The sequence below is a fragment of the Bufo bufo genome, chromosome 9, assembly GCF_905171765.1.
Source record: "Bufo bufo chromosome 9, aBufBuf1.1, whole genome shotgun sequence".
Classification (NCBI taxonomy): Eukaryota; Metazoa; Chordata; class Amphibia; order Anura; family Bufonidae; genus Bufo; species Bufo bufo.
In genome coordinates this window covers 208441209-208459335 of record NC_053397.1, presented here as the reverse complement: position 1 = coordinate 208459335, position 18127 = coordinate 208441209, and the positions used below count along the sequence as shown (strand labels likewise).

Here is an 18127-nt window from a genome sequence, read left to right as displayed (position 1 = left end):
AATATACGAGTGATGATTATTTGGGGAGACCTTTTGTAGACCAGACTAATATTCAGGAGGCTATAGCCTATGTATTCCATAGGAAACCAGCGGTGTTTCTGAGGCATGAACAACATTTATGGTTTGGTAACCTAATGGGTCTCCAGGAACCTGAGCATCTGCTCGTGCCTCAGCCACGCTCCATGTGCATTGATCAGATGCACGGCCATAAATCCAGCTTTATATCCCGGGATTGTTTCCTCTACTACATGAATAACTTATGAGGAAACTTTGAAATGTTGGTTTCGAGCCGGCTTTATGATCCATGCTTCGTCTGTCTGATTGTCTGACTGGCATGCCTGGAACGTTACATGTTACATTACAGCACATGTAAACAGTCAGTTTTCAGGAAGGCCAAAAAGGCTTTCCTACATTACAAGCAGAGCCGTTAAAAGAGAAGCCTGTCAGGTACTAAGAGACGTGTTCCCGTAACTCCGCGGTCGGCCCGAGAGATGCGAGGGTAAGCCAGTGATGCATTAACAGGCTTTTTATATGTCAGCATTATAGGATCTTTGATAGGCCTTTAACTCAACAAAGGATGTTCATGATAAGATCTTTTGGTTGAAAAGGCCTGACTACGGAAGCAGATCACAACGTCTGTATTTTATCTGGATGCCAGGACTCACGGATATTTACTGCATTTTTTGGGAGGTGGCATTGCATAGAATCAGCATTTATCATTTTGACATATTTTAGATCAAAAACTACCGATAATCAGAGGTGTCCTGTACATACGTGTTAATACATATTAGATTATTGCTTGTGTATATATATATATATATATATATATATATATATATATATATATATATATATATATTATAGAAACCTGCGGTTTTGTGTCTAGTCTGCGAAATGGGACAAACCGTATCCGGCATTAAAATCATTGTACGTCAACGGGTGAAGGATCCGTTTAATTCAGTAACGAAAAAAAACTGATCCGGCACTATTGACTTAGGTCTCATGCACACGGCCGTTGTTTGGGTCCGCATCCGAGCCGCCGTTTTGGCAGCTCGGATGCGGACCCATTCACTTGAATGGGGCCGCAAAAGATGCGGACAGCACTCCGTGTGCTGTCTGCATCCGTTGCTCCGCTCCGTGGCTCCGCTAAAAAAAATATAACATGTCCTATTCTTGTCCGCGCTTAGGCATTTATATTGAAAGCTGTCCGTGCTGTTCCGCAAATTGCGGAACGTGCACGGACGCCATCCGTGTTTTGCTGATCCGCGATTTGCGAACTGCCAAACACGGTCGTGTGCATGCGGCCTTACATTGATTTTCATGCCGTATTTGTTATAGAAAAAAGCGGATCCGTCACCCATTGACTTGCAATGATTTTAGGATCCAGGTTTGTTCCATTTTGGTTTAATACAACCGCATATGGACGGAACAGATGCATAGTGTTGTTTTCAATTAAACTGAGGCGTTTTATTCATGTTTTGAGATCCTCTGCCGGATCTCCAAAACTTGAATAATAGCCTTATCTGTCTACTCTAAGGGCTCGTTCACACCAACGTGTGCTGCCTGTTGCTGTATTGCGGACCGCGTTTGCGGGACCGCAATACCCCGGCACCTCTCCGTGTGCAATCTGCATCACGAATGCAGACCCATTCACTTCAGTGGGTCCGCAAATCCGGAGATGCGCAACGGAAGCACAGAACTGAACACTACGGGAGCACTACGGAGTGCTTCCTGGGGTTCCGTTCCATGCTTCCGCACCGCAAAAAGATAGAGCATGTTCTATCTTTTTGCAGAACGGAGGGATCGCGGACCGGTGCCCGTGCATTGCGGACCGCAATTTGCGGTTCACAGCTCGGGAACAGGCTTCACACGTTCGTGTAAACAAGCCCTAACTTGTAGGATAAATTGTCATGTCCACCCTACAGAAAAGGCAGTTCCATAGACAGTCTAGTAGTCCCCCAACCCATAGAGAGCAGGCATGGCTAATCTATCCTGCAGGGGGGGGGGGGGGGGGTAGCATCGATTGGAGGACTACATCTGCTCTTTTACTTTACTCCCCTTTATAGTGCTATAAAAGTATTGAAGCCTGTTGAACTGGTGTGTCTAAAGCTGGTCATACAGGAAAGATAATAAGATTTACAGGTGGTCGAAGCCGCCAATTTCAGTGGAAGACCGCCGTAGCGTTCCTCGCTAACAGATGTTGGCTGAAGGATAGACTATTTAGCTCCTGCAGGTGATGATGCACCCCCAGAGTGGCCTGTGGACACTTGGCTCACAGCTGCACAGCTATCTCATGTGTGGGGCTTTCTTTATTGAAGTCTTTTTTGCAACGCATTACATTTTTCATGTAAAAAAATTTTTTTTTCCGGCTTAGTGGAAACTATATCGATAAACAGTAGAAATCTTATTTTAATTAGCATTTGATCAAAATCTGTAGTTTAGTTAGTTTGGCTACTTTCACACTTGCGCTTTCCCTTTCCGCTATTGAGATTCGTCATAGGATCTCAATAGCGGATGAAAACGCTTACGTTTTGTCCCCATTCATTGTCAATGGGGACAAAACTGAACTAAACTAAACGGAATGCGTTTGGCTGCGTCCCCATCGCGGACAGAATAACTCTGCAAGCAGCGTTTTTCTGTCCGCAATGTGGTGCGGAGCAAGACTGATCCGTCCTGACACACAATGTAAGTCAATGGAGACTGATCCGCTTTCTCTGACACAATAGAAAACGGATCCGTCCCCTATTGACTTTCAGCGGTGTTCATGACTGATCCGTCATGGCTATAGAAGACATAATACAACCGGATCCGTTCATGACGGATGCATCCGGTGGTATTATTGTAACGGAAGCGTTTTTGCAGATCCATGACGGATCCGCAAAAAACGCTAGTGTGAAAGTAGCCTTAGTTTGCTTCTCTAGTTTAAACTCAAGCCATTTGACTAGACTTCCCCTTTAAGTGATACTTTGTTTCCAGGCAAGGTGTTCGGGCTAGCTTACAGGGCAATCAGTCATGGCTTCCACTTTGTTTAGTGACTCACCTAAGCCTGTATTGTTTTGGTGTTGTCTGAACTTTAGGAAGTTACTTTGCTTTGACATGTTTGATGTTTCTTTGGAATGTGCAGAATTTTAAAAGTTATTTAAGCATCATTCTCCCTATTGTCTGAGAATCGAGCATAATGTGCGAATGAAGCGTTACACTGTGGCTGGAATATCCTGTTTAGCTTAATGCTGGCATTTTTCTACCGTGACTTGAGCAGGTCAAAAAAAAAAAAGAATACTTTAAATGTTGTGTTTAAGGGTGGCTGTGGACGAGCAGATGTCTTATGGACATCAGTGGGTGACGAGACATCTGCTCGTCCTCGTTCCTCAATCCATGAACGTTATATGACTACGAGACATCTGCTCTACCTTGGCTCTTCATCCAAAGAACATCATCTTTTCCATGTGGAAAGGACTGTGTTCATTGGGTAAAGGTTGTCCAACCTCTCTCCGATGATGGAAATGCATGAAGAACCAGATCCTAGAGAGGTCAACTCCTCCAAACAATTACATGGACATTAGCTCAAATTATTAATGCCATAGATTTATTAAATATTTTAATTTTAAATTAATGTGGACTTTGTGATTTTTCTGCTTGTTGCCATGGACGAGCAGATGTCTTATGGACATCGGTGGTTGACGAGACATCTGCTTGTCCGCGTTCCACTATCCATGAACATTATATGACTAGGAGATATTTTCTCTACTGTAGCTATTCATCCAATGAGCATCATCTTTTCTGTTTTTTCTAATAAACGTAATGGGTTGTGTTCATTGGGTGAAAGTTGTCCAACCTCTCTCCAATGGTTAGAAATGCATGAACCAGATCCTAGAGAGGCCACCTCCTCCAAACAATTGCATGGACATTAGCTCGAGCATGGTGATGTGTTTTATTTCCTTTTTTCTTTTTATTCCATTGGTTTGTAAAATATTTTAATTTTGAATTAATATGGACTTTTCCATAGAATAGATGAGTCGATGTAATTTCTACAGCATTTTTGGAATCCCATCATTGCATTACTGACATCTGTTAATTTATTTCCAGGCATGAAGAGGAGTGATGTCTATCCCTCTCCTCAATGAAGTTGGTATTATTTAACTGGATTCATTAAGGAATACAAAGAAATCATTACAAGGGATCAATAATGGTGGCTCCTGGCAGCAGAATGCAAACCCATTGGTTATTCCTTCTTATCGCCATCTTGCAGTGTACAGAAGGTAAGCTTTATTATTTGTCCTGACATGACATGAGGGCTGTTAATGGTTCTAGTTGTTTTGGCCCCTGATTTATGTAATCAGTGATGTGCAGCTACTCCAGCAAGCACCATATTCACCCGGTCACAATGATTCTTCCTACAATAATATCGGTGTGACCACCTCGGCCATTGATGTGGAATGTTCACCTAAGGGCTCATGCACACGACCATATGCCCTCCAAGACATACGGTCTGTGAGCGGGCCATATATCCCAGAGCGGCATAGATCATACGAACGGGAGCGCACAGCATCATAGGTTACTATGATACTGTACGCATCGGGCCGCCTGCAGGACTATTGTCCTGCACTCATATGAGCAGTACAGTTGTCCCGTAGGCGGCCCAATGTGCATAGTATCATAGTAACCTATGATGCTGTGCGCTCCCGTTCGCACGATGTAGGCCGCTCCGAGACATATGGCCCGCTCACAGACCGTATGTCTCGGAGGGCATACGGTCGTGTGCATGAGCCCTAAGGGTAAGGTTTCTGTAGAACCTCTCTGTGAATCTAAAAGGATTTCTAGGAAGTAAATCCAATAATCCTCCTTGATTTAATTACTTACATCTTCCATGGATGCCAAGTATATAATTTCCAGGACTCCCCTAGGTATTGCATAAGTCCTAATTCCAAACTTTTTTTTAACCAGGTGAACCCAGTTTTTGGATTTGTCCTGTTAACTTTTTCCATTCTCCTTCGATGTTATTGTAGTGATGATTGTGAAAACCCTGATGACAATTGAATTAATTTAAAATCTGAAAGGGTTGAGCCATGATACAGTTAGTATAGATGGCTTCATTTAGGAGCTGCCAGGTGACATCTGGATTGACACACCTTCCAAGACATTGAGACTAATGTCAATGACCTAAATTACTGGTAACTACACAGGGCGGATCCCCGTGTTTGTGATAATTGGGACCCAAGTTATCCTCCCACTATCTTCTCTATATCACAACAGTGTGACAACGATGTATACAGGACTTGTACATGCCCTGAGGTTTTACGCCAAGACTTTTTAGTTTTAAAGGGGCTGTCCATCTTGACCTTTATGGTAGGACTGGGTTCCACCTCTTGGTCCTGCACCTGTCGGGCATTTGACATCTCCTGTGTATATTCCATAAATGAGATAAGAATACCCCTCAAATGTATAGAATTGAGGATGATGGTGGCAGTGAAACACGATCAGTTTGTGGATGAGGGGCTATGTTTTGTCTCTAGCCTGGCATTCCATTTGTTAAGGGATCTTTCGCACTGATTAATGGCTTTATGTGTTTATTTGTAAGATCAGAGGATTACTCTTACATCCCGGCTGTATTTTTAACATCTCAGTAGTCCGTGTTCATTTCACTGCTTGCCTTTTGGAAGTGATATGAGGCACAGACCTGCCCTCTCTTAGCACAATGTGTCACTTCATGGATAATGCCTCCCTTTGTTCATTTCGCATCAGCCCGAGTTAACGCATTGAGATTTCCTAAAAAGGTACATGAGGTGTTAGTTGGTGTCTTTGAAATATCTTCACTCTTCCTTCTCCTGTGGGCAACGTTTATGCCACGGCATAAAGTAGACTCTGTTAACGCAAATGTCCCGCATCAATGCACCCAGTGAATTGTGAACGCTGGCTCCGAAGAATCGGGATTGTAGAGCCTATTAAACCAGCCAATGCAGAACAAGACTGCAGCCATTTTTTATTTTATTTTTTAAGGTAACTGCACACGATGCGGATTACGTGCATTTTTTCGGTGTGGATATTTTTGTGCAGAAAAACCTCTGTGTAACACAGCACCAGAAAAGTGATTGAGATTTGCCAAGCCATCCGTGCAGATTTTAAAATCTACAGCATGACATTTGTGCGATTCTACACCTTATGCATATATATATGTATGTATATATGTATGTATATATATATATATATATATAATTATTATTTTTTTTATTTCCCCATTGACTTCAATGCATTTGTTAACATAAACAGAAAATCGGCAACAAAAACTGCATAAAACCACACTAAAACAGTGGTAAATAGTGTAGATTTACCTACTGTTTTTCTTGATGCTGTTTTTCTGCATACTAATCCGCACCGTGTCCAGGTAGCCTTATGGTTCCTTTGTGATTTTGACTTTTTAAAGTTTTTTTTTTCTCAAATTTGTCATTTGGTTATCATATTTTTGCAATTATTGTGATGCAAACCCTACCGTTCAAAGCCTATTAATAGAGTTGCTAATATCGTTCACACATATGAATGAAGACATTTCTTAGAGCCGAAGATATGTGAAATAAAGTTGTGATCACAGGTCCAGGAGTTTTTATTCCCTGTCAATCATCCCGTAGACACCAAGCCCTCTGTATTTTAACGTTTTTTTAGGTGTAATATTGTTAACCTTTCCTTTAGGATTGGTCATCCATATCAGATCAGAGTGTGCATTTGGGAGCAGTGCTGCAGTAAGTGGGCATGATGACCACAACATAGTGCATGGAGTTGTGTAGTTCTAGCACAGCAGCTCCTGCAAACAGCTGAGCGCCAGGGTACTGCCCTCTGCCCTTTGGACGAGTGTGATAATGACAATGCAGACTTAGGAGAGTTCAGCAACTGTGGCAATAATGCATTACTATGATGTTCGGTAGCTGTAAGGTTTGGAGTGGGATTTGAATTGATTGTTGTGATCATTACACATATGTTTCAATCTTTGGTCCCTTCTTGTTGGTCCCAAGCTTTTGGATCCTGCAAAAAGGCATTTATTTTTTTTTGGTAACTTAAAGGGGTTGTCCGGGATTGGGGACATTTGTGTAGGTGTTTAACAAGCACATAAATATTACATACATGACTATCCTACCTTTGCCAGACTTTTCTGATGCCCCAAACATTGCACAAATTCTCAGCCGGAAGTGAGTCTTTTATTAGATTCCGTGACGTACCGGGTCCCTTTCTGCAGAGCAAAGCAGCTTCTTCCGCTTCGCAGGGAGCCCGGTGACGTCACCATCAGCCGCAGTGATTATGCAGAGCGCTCGGAGGGTCGTTAACCAGGCGGCAACAGATTGCGCTAAGCCACACCCCTCCAGGCAGGGTGTTTTCTTCTCAATGAAGGAGGCAATATGTTCGGCAGAAGGCGGGATATGATTCGGGGGGGCGGATGCACGGAGGAGGTGGCGATGTGCGGCAGGAGGCGGAATATTAATGAAGGGGCGGAGATGATAGTCATCTGAAACCATGTGATGCGCAGTGCGGCAGGAAGTTAGGCAAACAAACATAGAAGTAAACAGTGCGTGGGGGACCGTCGGAGCACTGTAGAAATGGCAAAAATACCTAAAAACATATGGGGAGACCTTGAATGAGCTGCTAATAGTGAGCACACTTAAAAAAAAAAAAAAATTGATCCCGGACAACCCCTTTAAGGAGGTTGTGCAAGACTGCCCTCATTCTGCCGGACCTGTAAAGGGAAGATGTCTTGCCTGCATCCTGGCGCCAGCTCCCTGCTCCTTCTCCTGCAGGCCTGCAATGCTCCGCTGGGCTCCAGCCGATGTCAACATCTGGTTCGACATTGCCGCAGCCAATTACTGTGACACTGTGATTGGCTGCGGCAAGGTCAAACCGGATTTTGTCACTTTAGCCCAGCGGAGGATCACAGGCCTGTAGGAGAAGGAGTGGGGAGCTGGTAAGTCATCTTCCCTTTGCAGGTCCGGCAAAATTGGTCATCAGTTATAAAAGTTTGGAAAACCCTTTTAACCCTAGATGCAAAATAAATATATCACTTTACTCAGCATGATCAACTCTATCAGACAATATGCCTGGTTTAATAGGGTTGATCATGCCGACAGGCTCTTTTAAACCCTTTTAATAAGAGGCAGGAGAAGATGTTAACAAAAAACACATTTGAGTGACCTTACTTTATTAAAAAGCTAAATGAGCGGCGGAGCTCCACCACTTAAAGTATCAGAATTTTGCTGGTTAAGTAAAAAAAAAAGAAAATGTTTTTATTTCTGGAAATCTTTCCGGCGTTGCCACAGATTGAGTGAAGTGCAGTTCAGGCACCTTGACCGTAGAGGGTATGTGAGAGCCAATTAACCTTCAATAAATAAATGGTGCGCCTACATGGCTTTGATAATTTACGTGAAAACTCCATTTCTCCTCTAAGAACACAAAAGCTCTTTGAAATGAGTGGAAAATGAAGACCGGGTTAAATCTCATAAAAGTCCTGGAAGCTGCAAGGATGATTTACTCCTGCAGTGTTTTTGTTAGGGGGCTTATTTTAATCAGTGTAGGAGACGCGGAGGTTAATTACCGTCCATGCTCAATAACCCATAAATAACAGACATTGACTTCTGTTGTCTCTTTCATTTGTGCCCGGCAGATGAAAGCTAATTATTATGGGTTACTGCATTATAGGTTTTCTTAGTAAGTAGCCCCTATTGTCATCCAATAGGGCATCGAGTTCAACCGGAAAGACTTGGATATGCTTGTTTTGTCATTTGTAGAATTTACTTGTGGATATAACATTTAAAGGAGGACCAAACCTGATGTATTGCATGTATAATAGCGTAAAAAAGCTTTTAAAGGGGTTGGCCACCTTTTTTAGTTCCATAGATCTGCAAAGGGAAGCATACTAACCTGCTCCCTGCCATCTGGTCTTGGCTTCCCAACCTTGGTTGCTTCATACAGATCCCTTACTGTCGAAATCCTTTTTTGCGCAGCTGCAGCCTATCCTTGCCACAGCAGTGACCTGGTCCTCTGGCGGCATGTCAATTGGTCACATGACTCAAGATGGGCAAGTCACCACTGCGGTGTAAAAGCTGATGTTCACAGCAGGGGACCTAAGCGAGACAGTCTATGCTGGGGAGTGAAGAAGCTGGGACCCAGTGAAGGAGAGCAGGTAAGTATGCGTCCCTTTGCAGGCATGCCCAAGAGGGGGAATTTGCTATGAAAAAAAATATGGCTATCCACTTTAAATGGATTTCTCCACAATTGATATCAGACTGCGCATGTTAGACTGTTGCTCCATTCAAATTCCTCCTCACTGCTCCACTGTTTTAGTGGGGCCCAAGCAGATATTTGTCACCCATCAACAAGAGGATCGATGATAAATGTTGGATGTAGGGAACACCAATTTAGGTGGCGTGGACAGAGTAGAGCCTTGTGATCAAACTTGTGTAGAGGGGCACCTTGGATAGATATATGGTGCCTCCAGGAACCTTCTTAAGGAAAAAAGTCTCCTCTAGAAGCAATATTGGTTCCCATGGAATGTGACACAAGTTACCTTTTTTTCTTGGTCTTCTGTGAAATCTACTGGAAAAGAAAACCTCTGGATGCCCTCTGTTTGATGTCAGAGGCATAATGGATTATAGTAGGGCCTTGTAAACTTCTGTGGCTACTATAGTACAGGTCAATAAAACTCAAAGATTGTGAAGAGATGTAATACGGTAGTGTGCATGAAGCTTCAGGTCAATGTTTTTCAGGTTCTCAGAATTGCAGATTAGATGGAGATCATGGGGGAAGATAACATTGCTGACTTCCTGTCAATTATCTTTTCCCTAAGCACTACAGTTGTCCTCCACACCGGCTGAAATTCACGTAAACGCCAAAAAAAATCCACTGCATTCAACAGAAGTCAATGTTTCCTAAATCGTTGGAGATTTTTTAAAACTCTTTATGGTGTGGACAAGGGGAGGTTTTAATAATAGTATATGGATTTTCCAAGATTTAATATACAAAGGTAATAACTGGCGTTTTAAGGAATGTCATACTTCCCCTCTCAAAAAGAAGTGCATAAAAAAACAAAAACGCCCACATATTATACCGATCCTTTTCAAAAAAATTAAAATGTTTGTTCTCTGTCTTAATAATAATCATATTACATCAGTAGATGGCCCATATCGGCTAGAACAATTCCATTTTTGGATTCAAGCAGAGGACCTATCGGGGATTGAATTTTAACGTGTACCAGGTCCGGTCCCAGTTATTAGTTTACCATTTAGTTGGCTTAAGTGGAGCCTAAAAGTTATCTGTGTTATTCTCGTGCTGTAAATCAGGCTCGAGACACAGCGTCTTTGAGACCGTATTAAATATCTCTAGGTTAAGCATGAATTTTTTTTGGACGCTGGGAGAGAGGGAGGGAAACAGTACAAGTTTCATAATGTGAATATTAACATGGCTTTGAGCCACAGTATTCACGTGAGAGCCCATACACATTTCTTACAGCTCGCTGGTGGAATGGAGAGTGGGCCAAGGGCAACACAGTAAAAATTAGTAGCACCTAATATGAATGAAAAAGTGTAAAAGTGGAAATAAATGTTATGTTAGAGATGTGAACTCGGAGGACTGCCGGAGCCATCCCCTTTAAATCGCCGGAATGGAAATGCTGTGCAATTTTTTTTCAAGATCTTGCAGCTGTTTCAGAAAATGAAATTAATTCCCTGCTGTTAATCTTGTATGTTTCTGTATAATTTTGAGGGATTGCAGGTGTAGACAAATTATTCCATAGTGATTCCGTTGCCCCCCCCCCCACTTCATTTCCTCCTTGCCAGACAGATACTAGCTCCTTTATTTGGATTTTTGTGTTCTCCTCGAAAGCATAAAAAAGGTTAACTTTATTTGGATTTGAGTGGCACATGGAAGGATTTTCTCCGACAGATCACGCAGTTGGTTGCTTGATAAACATCAGCCAGTTTCTGTTGCTTAAAGGGCCGTCACTGCGTTAGTTCCAGTGGTTAGTGTGTCACTTGCTGTGGGCGAAAAAAACCATTGCATTGAATGTTGACTTTGTAACCAGCAGTGGGGAAGAGGAAAAAAAAAAAAAGCAAAACTCTGTCCTTGCCAAGAACTAATTCCACTATAATTCCATCTGTACTATATTCCTGTTTTCTTAGAAGTAAAATATGAAAGCTGCTTGACTGTATTTTTGAATAGGGCTTTTGCAGGAGTCGGTCGTAATGATCACTGCTGCGGGGGCTTCTTGTTTGTGACATAAACGAACTCGTTCCGGGCACGGCTGCTTACAGGGTCTTTTTGGCCTTTTTATCATGAGTACTCCACAGTCATTAAGTTTCAGGAAATTCCCTCCCTTTTATTTCTTATTACTTAAGTAATCTCTTGGCTACAAACTGCAAGGAGAAAGAACCGGTGCTTTCATGCAACTCGAAGGAAATGCACAGAGAGACAGTAAACCTAATTTTTACAAGCTAATAGAAAAAGACCCAAAAATCAGAATACGTAATATTCTAATAGGAACGGGGAAGGGGGGGGGGGCGGGGAGTTGTTCGAGTTCCCGGGGGTGGTATGGTAAAATGAAGTCGGAAATCGAGGCTGAATTCGAGTGAATTAAGATACCACATTCTGACCAAATCTAAATAGTCAAGAGACAAGCTCCCAATTATAAAATTGCTCTCAAATTGCACATCTGCTATAACTTTTATCAGAAACGGAAACGTATTAAATGGAGAATTTAGTTTAATATGCCCCTGTCTCTTTATACATGAGGAATTCAGCCCGTGATGTTGCCACATTTCTCTCTCTCCCAGAATACATAGCCTATATGGTTGCCAAACGCCAGAGCATTTTTATGGCTCTACATTCATTTTACTCTATTTTACTCAAACTTTCCATTTTTATTTTTCTTCACGGCACTTTTAAAGTAAATCCTTTCTCTCAAGGCACATCTGTCCCTGTATCTTAAAAAAAAAAAATATAAAAAAATCATTGGTAGTGTTTTAGTAAAAAAAATCAAATGAGTAAAATACGGTAAATAAGTAGTTTTCATATAATTAGTGTGTGTATATACCATTTATGTGTGTGTGTGTATATATTATACATATATATAAAAATTTCCCTATAGAAACTACCAGTACAATTACTTTTTTTTTTTTTACTTGAAAAGCGCCCTCCCAAATTTAGCCAAATATACATTTCTTTCACGTATATTGGTCGTTTGTTAAATGTCTTTCATATTTAGCGCAGGTAAAAGATTGAGTGCGGTGATTTTTAAATATAGGCTTTATGTTTGTTTTGCTTTCCCAAATTAGGTACATTTGTCTACCTTTAGTCGATGAAGGTTCTGTTCAGGCTAGGCATAACATAAATTTTAACCTCCAGCCTAAATGCAGGCCCTGTAGAACGTTAAACATTGTGTTTTTGTAAGAAAAAAATGCTTTTGGGTATTTTTCATATATATATATTTTTAAACTTTGCGCATAAAAGTCCATTGCTTAGTTTGAAGATGATAAATTATTTCAAATTTCACTGTTTTAGTTTTCCTGATGTTTGCTCTGTCTTACTTTACTGTGTGTATTACTTTAGCGGTCTATGCTCCTCGCATGTGTCGTTAGCGTTACGTCCTTATGTTGATCGTTACTTTTTTTATTTTCTTATTGCACGCATCAGCCTCTGTTTACTGATCAATAGATCCGATGCGAGCTCAAGGAGTAAATTATTTATTATTATGGAGAATGTTTGGATGTCAAGGTCTCCTGGAAACCCTTGTTAAATGGTATTAGCAAAGCATTTGTATGAGCAAACACAGGGTCAAGGAATATGGAAATGCATGGCTTTAACATTTTATCAAAGCTGATGTAATGTACTGATTCTTTAACATTTTATATCTTCAATATCTTTCTAATGCACTGTATTGCCTATGGCACGTTAGGAAAATTAGGGCTGCGCTCATTTTAAATTGGGAAATTCTGGATGTAGATGCGAAGGAGCAAAAAGAGGAAAAATTAAATACAATAAATATGTAGCTTTTCTTTTCTTTATTATTACTGGTAGGGTAGTAGTATTGCATGTACAGGTATTTAAAAAACTAAATAAAATTATGGACCAGTAATGGGAGTATTATGCCCTTGCACTATTGCTTCCATTGTAACCCGTCTCTCAGCATGAATATTTAGCTGACATTTATCCATTTCTAAGCCCCATACTGCTGCCTGCCTCTTTGTCGAGCGGGGATGTAAGTGCGAAGGAAGACAGAGGAAATTGTACACTACTGTGTCCTTCCTATTGTTTCTGGCTACTGAAATGTCCCTTTTCATATTCTGCAAAGGATTGAAGCGCATAATCATCCGTTTAGAAAGCTCCTGTGACTTATGGCATATATTTTGTTGAAACGAGAAGTGGTGAAATTGTCACTGGTTACTTTTAGAAACGAGAACCATTCGTGTTTCTACAAGCAAGGGTAAAGCTACCTTAAGGCAAAATGACACGCATTAAAATGCTTTGTCTGCTAAAACCATATTTTCTCCCCTTTTGTCTCATGAACTTTCCTGTAAGTTTAAAGTGATCCTCACATCTTTATAGGTCTGTGTTTTCGCATGGTGTCTGGGAAGTGACTTGGTCAAGGGATTAACTCTTTGGCAGAAAGAGCGAACTCTGTAATGGTTCTCCCATTAATCTTCTCCTTTGACATGTACATCTTAAAATTATTTGGTCTTCCCTTTTTTACCCTAGCCAGGGCTGGATTAAAAGTGTAGCTGATGGGTGAGTACCTTCAGGCCCTTCTCCAGTTACTGCGCATTTCGCATAGAGCTGTGAGCGTTGACTCATTTGGTTTTCATACATTAAATATGATGACAGAGTCTTAGGTTGCTCCAATTATTACACTTCTAATTAGGTGTTCACCGGACATTATGCTCATCTATGGGAGAAACTTACATTATGGCTGATTTTAATATGAATATCTCAGGAGAGGATCTTCAGCTTATATCGCTCATGTTAAAATTGCAGGGGGGCGCAAACAGTCTAACATATCAAAGCACTTAGAGGAACTAGAGCAAAGCTATGACTTTTTTTCCAAGTAATTGTTGCTTTCCATCGGAATGCATTGCGTTGTGTGTGACAGTGTATTCAGACATGCAACTTTTGTGGTCAAACCCAAAGTAATTGTGTAAAAGTGGGAGGGAGGTTGTACACCTCTCAATTGTAACGCATCGCAATGACGCATGAGGTGGTGGATTCTTCATCAGATCCTGGTAGAATTTTTAATAGCAAATGATCAAAATGAGTGTTTTCATCCATCACGTTTCATGTGTTTTTTGTTATTGTGTCCAATTTTCCCAGCTGAAGTTTTGTATTCGGTTTCTAGTTTATTGCTTCCTTTTTCTTCTCCTACAAATTTATCTTCTGATGCTAATCTCCATGCCATGAGTTAGTCCAGGTACACCTCTCCTTGGGGTACAGCCTCAAACCAAATATCTAGCTCCCCCTCCCTTCCTGCTCACCCATTGAAGTGAGTGTTCATTTCCAGGTCTTAGTGAGAAATCTTCAGGCAAATCTCTAAAGAGTTGATTGTTGTAGTTGACAAGGATTAAAATGTCACTTTATAGTTTCGGTTCCTTAATCCTCTTGCCAGCCTTAACGTACCTTTCAGCTCACTAATTAGCTTTTTTAACCTTTTAAGGGAAAAATAAATAAAATAAAATGTAACTTTTTTTGTTTGATGTGTCCCCAATAGTCCCAAGTATAGTACAAGGTATTGTTTAGTTTGTTTAGTTACATTTAGCCTTCAGTATAATCTGTGTGCCTTATCGTACAGTCCACCATACAATTCCAGGCTCTATAGATTGAACAGTGTAGTCTGTCTACAGCTGTATGATGGTCTTCCGTAGAACTTTTAATATTTTAGATTTACGCTTTAATACAATTTCTAGTCACTATCATTTATCCACATGATGCCCAATAGCCTTGACCTTATTTTTGTTAAATGTGATGCACTGTTGCCTGTTTTATATATCTTTTATAGATTCATTGGGTGTCAATTACTAACTCAAAACTATTGTTAAAAGTTGCAAGACCCTGAATGAGTGACGATGGCGGGGCATATACACCCATATTTATCCAAGTTTTAGGCTTAAAAATATGCTGAAAATCCACTCCACTCAAGGAATGGAGTAGATTTACTTTCCAGGCATACAGACTTCGATAGACCTAATTTATGACGTGACACATGCCTCTTCATAAATTATATAAATCCTATGGTACAACAGGGAAAATCAAAGACAAGCGTAAAACACCAGTCTTTGTAAATGACCCCCATCGTTTCTGGGTAGCAGAGTGCTGTTTACACAGTACGCTCCACTGCCCAGAAATGATCATTGAGGTGTCCACAGCCAAGATCATTTCACTAGATGAACAAGTGTTTTACTCGTTCATTGGGTGATCTACAGAACCTTTTACATGGGCAGATTATCAGGAACGAACGTTCATAGGAAGGTTTATTCCCAATAATCTGCCTGAAGATTGGGCAGTCTAAATGAATCATTATATCCTGGGATAACCAAAATAGTGTGGTATCCTGTCAGCCAGAAAACGGATTGGGAATTGAAATTTAAAAAAAGAAAATTCCTAACATAATCTATTTGAGGAGAATCAAGAGCTCCCCATAAACAATCTAGTCAGCCTTTTAAAAACGGTCTTCAGAAACCACCAGCAATACCAGCTCCCATCATTGACGATCAAATGAATGGCTGTGTAACACATGGTTGGACCAGATTTACCGAGAACCCTACCATTGAAAATGCATATGAACTAATAAGTCAAAGGGAAAAAGGTTCTACCCATGAGAAGAACCCCCTTTAAAACTCTGTTAATAACTGTCTTTCCAACGTCATCATAGTCATGATTGGGCCACCTTGCATGAAGATTTATCTTCTGGTGAAAAGCAGTTTATCTCCGTCTGGAGAAAAAAAAAATATATATAATAGAAAAGGATCTGCTGGTGGTGAACAGTTGGGCTAGTCCAATACAAATGCCATTATCGTGCTGGTTCACTTTAGTCTAAGGTGTAGGGACATCTGGTGTCTAGTATTTTACCGAAGACACTACAGAAGAGTTCTCGTAACCAGCCTTATCACCAAATGGAGATCCCCGTCCTCTATGGTTCTAGCCTTTGTGCATGTAAGGCATTTGAAAGTGTTAAGCAACAGTTTTTTTTCATTTTTATGACAGTAGTTAACTGTTTGAATTTATGTTTGGTTTAATTTGGGGTCCTAATCATTCCTAACTTACGTGAGTAGATTTCGATTACACCAGACTGTGGGGATTTGTAACGAAGGCAACTGGAAGATCATTTTACATAAAGTAGTTTTGTTCTAGTGATTAGGTTAAAATGGAATGTCAGACTATTGAGACTCTTGTCAGATAAGGACTAGAGTTAGGCACACTATTCCTCCATATCCGCAAAAGGGCACTCTTTATTGAAATAGTTCGTTTTCAATTATTTAAATTAAAAATCATTTTATTTTATTTTTCTTACTGTCATAGAAGAGCAAATTTTTATCCACTCGGAAGTTTATCCAAAAGGAAAAAAAAATTCTTAAGGTGCTTTTGATGCTTTGAACACATTTTTCTGCTTACCTTGGTTGGTTTTGCCAATATAGTGTAGGCACAGCCAGCTTTTTGTAATATGGGAGCTGCTATTGATCCCTTTTAAGAACCATGGTCATGAGTAGCAGCTTTTTTTGCTGTTTAGTACTAAGCGTTTCAAGCATGCATTGAGATTTTCAGTAGGAAAATTAATGCTCCAATGCTGATCTTTTTAAAGAGAGAGCAGACATTTACAACTGTTGATGTCCATTTTGGTGCTTAGACAATTATTTTTGGTCACACATGCACACAAATACAGTGAAACCTCTCCAAGGGATCTTCTTCTTGAGAAGATCATCACCCATCTAGACCAGATATTTTTGTGATGGATTTTCAATTCCGCTTATTGATTGTGTATTTATATCTCTTCTTTAAAGTGTAACTTTCATATGTTTTTTATTTGCTAGTTTATTAGAGCTAGGCATGTATACCTTAGTCTGTCAATGATTGTCAAAAGATCTGTAATTACCTTACAATAACTGCTTTCATTAGTGTCCTCTGTCCCTTTCCACTGCTCCCTTAAAAGACAGTTTCTATGGCTTGTCTGTCTCCGGCTAAGAAGACAGGAAGATGGAGGGGCGGTCCTTCACACTGCATGCCTGCATTAGGCTTCAGAGTGAGGAGGCGTGTCTCTCAGTAATACAATCTGATTGGCTGACAGGGAGCTGCTTGCTACAGCAAGTGTGTATGGGAAGTGAGGGAAAGCAGTTTTGGCCTCAGAGAACTGGCAGAGGAGCCATCTTGAGAAGGTCCTCATATTGTAAATGTTTAAAAAGCTGTAACTAAGGAAAAAAACTCAAGGAAAACAGTGGTATGTGAAGAAACTAAAGACTGCTTTATGCATAATGCTCCTGCAGCAGTAACATATGCTAAAATAGATTTTTTGATGAAAACATGCCAGTTACCCTTTAAGACTTCCACCCCCTCCCCAGAAGATTGCTTTCACTGCACTTTCGGGTGGTCGCCTCATTGAAGTTCCACTGCATAACACCTCCAGATCTCTCTTGCCCCTTTTCTCTTAGTATGTCATCGCATTCCATAATGGCAAACCAAGTAGCTTCCGTGCCTTAAACTGGCAATACACATTCAATCTCTCAGCTATCTCTCTCCATACACGTTCGGTTTGGCCAAGCATGTAGATGTTGTCAGTGGGGAGAGAGAACATTACTGGCAGTGGCTTATATCTTGGGAGAACAAAAGGATGAGGAGAAAATATTCAATTCGCCCAATCCTCTCTTCCCCGACATCATCTGATATGGATAGAATTGGGTGCTCCCCATATACATTAGTTGGCCGAATCCGACGTTCTCAATGAGTTTGGCTGTGAAAAAGTTCTCCTGTAATTCAGAAAATAACCATAGAAGCCCCTGCATGGCCACTAACATTGACCCTGGGAACTAGTTGAACAAATACAAATGTCACCTTAGTATTTCTATTCATTTTAATAGGAAACATGCAGTTTTTAGATATGAGGGTCTAGTAATGGTGC

At 40.7% G+C, this 18127-nt stretch overlaps 1 protein-coding gene across 7 annotated transcripts in view; it reads left to right on the top strand.

The window, feature by feature from the left end:
• ADGRL2 (adhesion G protein-coupled receptor L2) overlaps positions 1-18127 on the top strand; it is a 185797-nt gene that overhangs the window by 29386 nt on the left and 138284 nt on the right. For all 7 annotated transcript variants that reach the window (XM_040408493.1, XM_040408488.1, XM_040408486.1 and 4 more), the window contains exon 2: positions 4087-4259. In XM_040408493.1, the coding sequence (XP_040264427.1) occupies positions 4187-4259 (73 nt within the window). In that variant the 5' untranslated portion in view covers positions 4087-4186. The remainder of the gene's footprint in view (positions 1-4086; positions 4260-18127) is intronic.